At 37.6% G+C, this 2,764-nt stretch overlaps 1 protein-coding gene across 2 annotated transcripts; it reads right to left on the bottom strand.

The window, feature by feature from the left end:
* Positions 1-229: 229 nt before the first annotated feature.
* Positions 230-1,173, bottom strand: LOC104241510 (protein SOB FIVE-LIKE 4). 2 transcript variants are annotated; one of them, XM_009796451.2, is made up of 2 exons: positions 1,121-1,173; positions 230-777 (listed from the first exon to the last, which is right to left on the bottom strand). In XM_009796451.2, exon 2 carries the CDS (start codon positions 743-745, stop codon positions 317-319), a length of 429 nt encoding a protein of 142 aa, XP_009794753.1. In that variant the 5' UTR covers positions 746-777; positions 1,121-1,173; the 3' UTR covers positions 230-316. The 2 variants fall into 2 exon arrangements, with proteins under 2 accessions (XP_009794753.1, XP_009794752.1); XM_009796450.2 differs by lacking the exon at positions 1,121-1,173 and adding an exon at positions 967-1,081.
* Between the last annotated feature and the right edge of the window lie 1,591 nt (positions 1,174-2,764).

Raw genomic sequence — 2,764 nt, forward strand, 5'->3', positions numbered from 1 at the left:
TAGGAGATATAAACTGTACTACGCAAGTCCGATATGACGAGCTCTGACTGAAGAGGCTGCTGGCGAGAGGAATTGGTCCTTTCCATGGTGGGAAACCACTCACCAACCAACTTACCCAACCCTTGCGGGTAAAAAAAAAAAGGTAAGTTTTTGGTCTTGTTCTCAACCAAGAGAACAGCAAAATAAAAAGAATGTGTTTATTTCTACTTGAAAACATCCTGATAATTTTTCCATGCACTAAGAAAGAAGAAAGAAAGATACTACTACTACACAATAGTACGAGTACTATCTAATTAGAATTAAACTATAAAAGTTACTACTTCCCTTTGCCCATCCAAATACTTTTCCTAACCTTATTACCACCATTTGAAGGTTCTCCTTTTGCAGCAAAAACAGACTCTTCTTCCTTGACTTCATTCTTGGAACCACTTTTCACTGAATTATTGGCTTTGTGGAATTTCATTGGATCGTTGTTGTTCAAGCCGCAAACTTTGTAATCCTTACCCTTTTCCTTTGGATTCTTGTAATGAACCATATTGGCTAGACCAGCACCCTTTCCATTTTTAGTAATATACTGCCTAAGACTTGGTCCTGAAGAAGCATCAGAAGCCATGGAATCATCAGTATCACCATCTTCGTTGTCGTCGCGATTAATGACTTCTTTATTATTATCTTCTAATTCATCAAAATCCTCATTTTCCAGCTCATCATCATCCTCACCATTTGAAGGAGAACCAATGTACATTGTCCACCCTGATTCACTGCTGTTACATTCTTCTGCTTCTCCAAAAAATTTGGAATAGTCCATTTCCAGTGCCAAAAGCAGAACACTCAAAAGTGAATAAAAAAGGATGATAAAATACGAGAATTAATAAGAGTAGTGCATTTAGATGAATTAAAAGACAGAAGAGTGGAGTTGGTAGTGCTGATGAAAAAGGCAAAGGAATGTAGATGAAAGAAAAACACCTGTTAATAACATATGTTTTTTATCTGCACAGACCAATACAGCTCTCCCACACAAAGAAAGAACGTGCCTAATCTTATACTTTTGAAAGCAACCCAAACCCCTGTATTTATTTTTGTTCTCCCTTTTTTTCAATAGCTGGAATTAAATTTTTACCTCATGGATACATGTACATAGCCATTATTTCCCCTTACTTTATATCACCAAAGGGACAGGTAGAAGCTGTTAAATATGATAGAGATACATGTCTTATACTATGCACCTATTGCTCGGACTCTCCAAAATAGCTGCCGCACCCGTGTCGGATCTTCCAGAAATATTTTCAGAGGATCCGTGCACCCATTGATATTTTCGGAGAGTCCGAGCAATATAGATACGCACGAGACAGTAGAATATCATGAGAAGAATGAGATCCTTCCACTTTTTATAGCCGGACTTTTGCGCCTCGAGCCTTGAAAATAGAGAACGTAATATGATAGAGATGCATGTCTTATAAAAGGCACTAGACTAGAGTGTCATGAGATGGATGAGATCCTTCTTCCAATTTTAACCAGACTTTTGCGCCTCGAGCCTTGAAAATAGAGAACGTAATATGATGGAGATACATGTTTATAAAAGGCACGAGATAATAGTGTCATGAGATGGATGAGATCCTTCCACTTTTAACCAGCCGTTTGCGCCTTGAGCCTTGAAAATAGAGAACGTAATATGATAGAGATACATGTCTATAAAAGGCACGAGATAATAGAGTGTCGTGAGATGGATAGGATCCTTCCACTTTTAACCAGACATTGGCGACTCGAGCCTTGAAAATAGAGAACGTAATATGATAGAGATACATGTCTTATTAAATTAAAGGCACTAAACAATAGAGTGTCATGAGATGAATGGGATCCTTCTTCCACTTCTAACAAGACGATTGCACCTCTAGCCTTGAAAATAGAGAATGTAATATGATTGAGATACATGTCTTATAAAAGGTAATAGACAATAGAGTGTCATGAGATGGATGTAATCCTTCCACTTTTAACCAGCTGTTTGGGCCTCGAGCCTTGACAATTCTTCTCTTTGGTGGGCCCCACTGCATGAATTCAAATTAGTCGGATCCGATACAATGCATAGAGGAAAAAGAAGGCAGGAAACTTTCCTTTGAGTAAATGTGAAAGGACAGAATTGGGGCTGCTCTCACTTAGGGTCATAGGTTTTAACTGGTGAAGAGAAGATAAAAATATTTATTGCTTAGAATTCTGAACATGACTTATTAATAAGAAGCTGTAATACTTTGATGCAAAATACAGAGGAGGTGCACAGCCTATGAGCTAGTGAGAATAATGTGTATAAATATTGTGTAGCCTTTGATCTTAATTATGGGACAAATGAACCTCCTCACAACCCTCATTTATTTTTCACTGCCTGATTTTGTATGTCATGTCAAAATAAAACAAAAAGCATGCGAGTAAATGAAAAATGCAGCTTTTCTTCTGTGAAATTAGAAGAAGCCAACTGGAGTTTTCTTCTAATAATAGTAGTCTTTTCAACAAGCAGTGTAGATTTGTACCAAGAGGGCAAATAGAAGTTTTAATTAACATCTTTTTAGTCTCTCTTCGTTATAATCATTTAGTATCCAGAGCTCACTGATTCAACTAATCTTGATTTACATTGCGTACTAAAAGGGAGAGCACACCCTATCAGGACTTTCTCCATTGTCAAGATTCAAACTACGACCTTTGGGTTAGTGGCAGAGCCACCTTATAGCAAGGGGTGTCAACTGACGCTCCTTCACGATAAAAATATACTGTA

The sequence above is a fragment of the Nicotiana sylvestris genome, chromosome 6, assembly GCF_000393655.2.
Source record: "Nicotiana sylvestris chromosome 6, ASM39365v2, whole genome shotgun sequence".
NCBI classification, from domain to species: domain Eukaryota; kingdom Viridiplantae; phylum Streptophyta; class Magnoliopsida; order Solanales; family Solanaceae; genus Nicotiana; species Nicotiana sylvestris.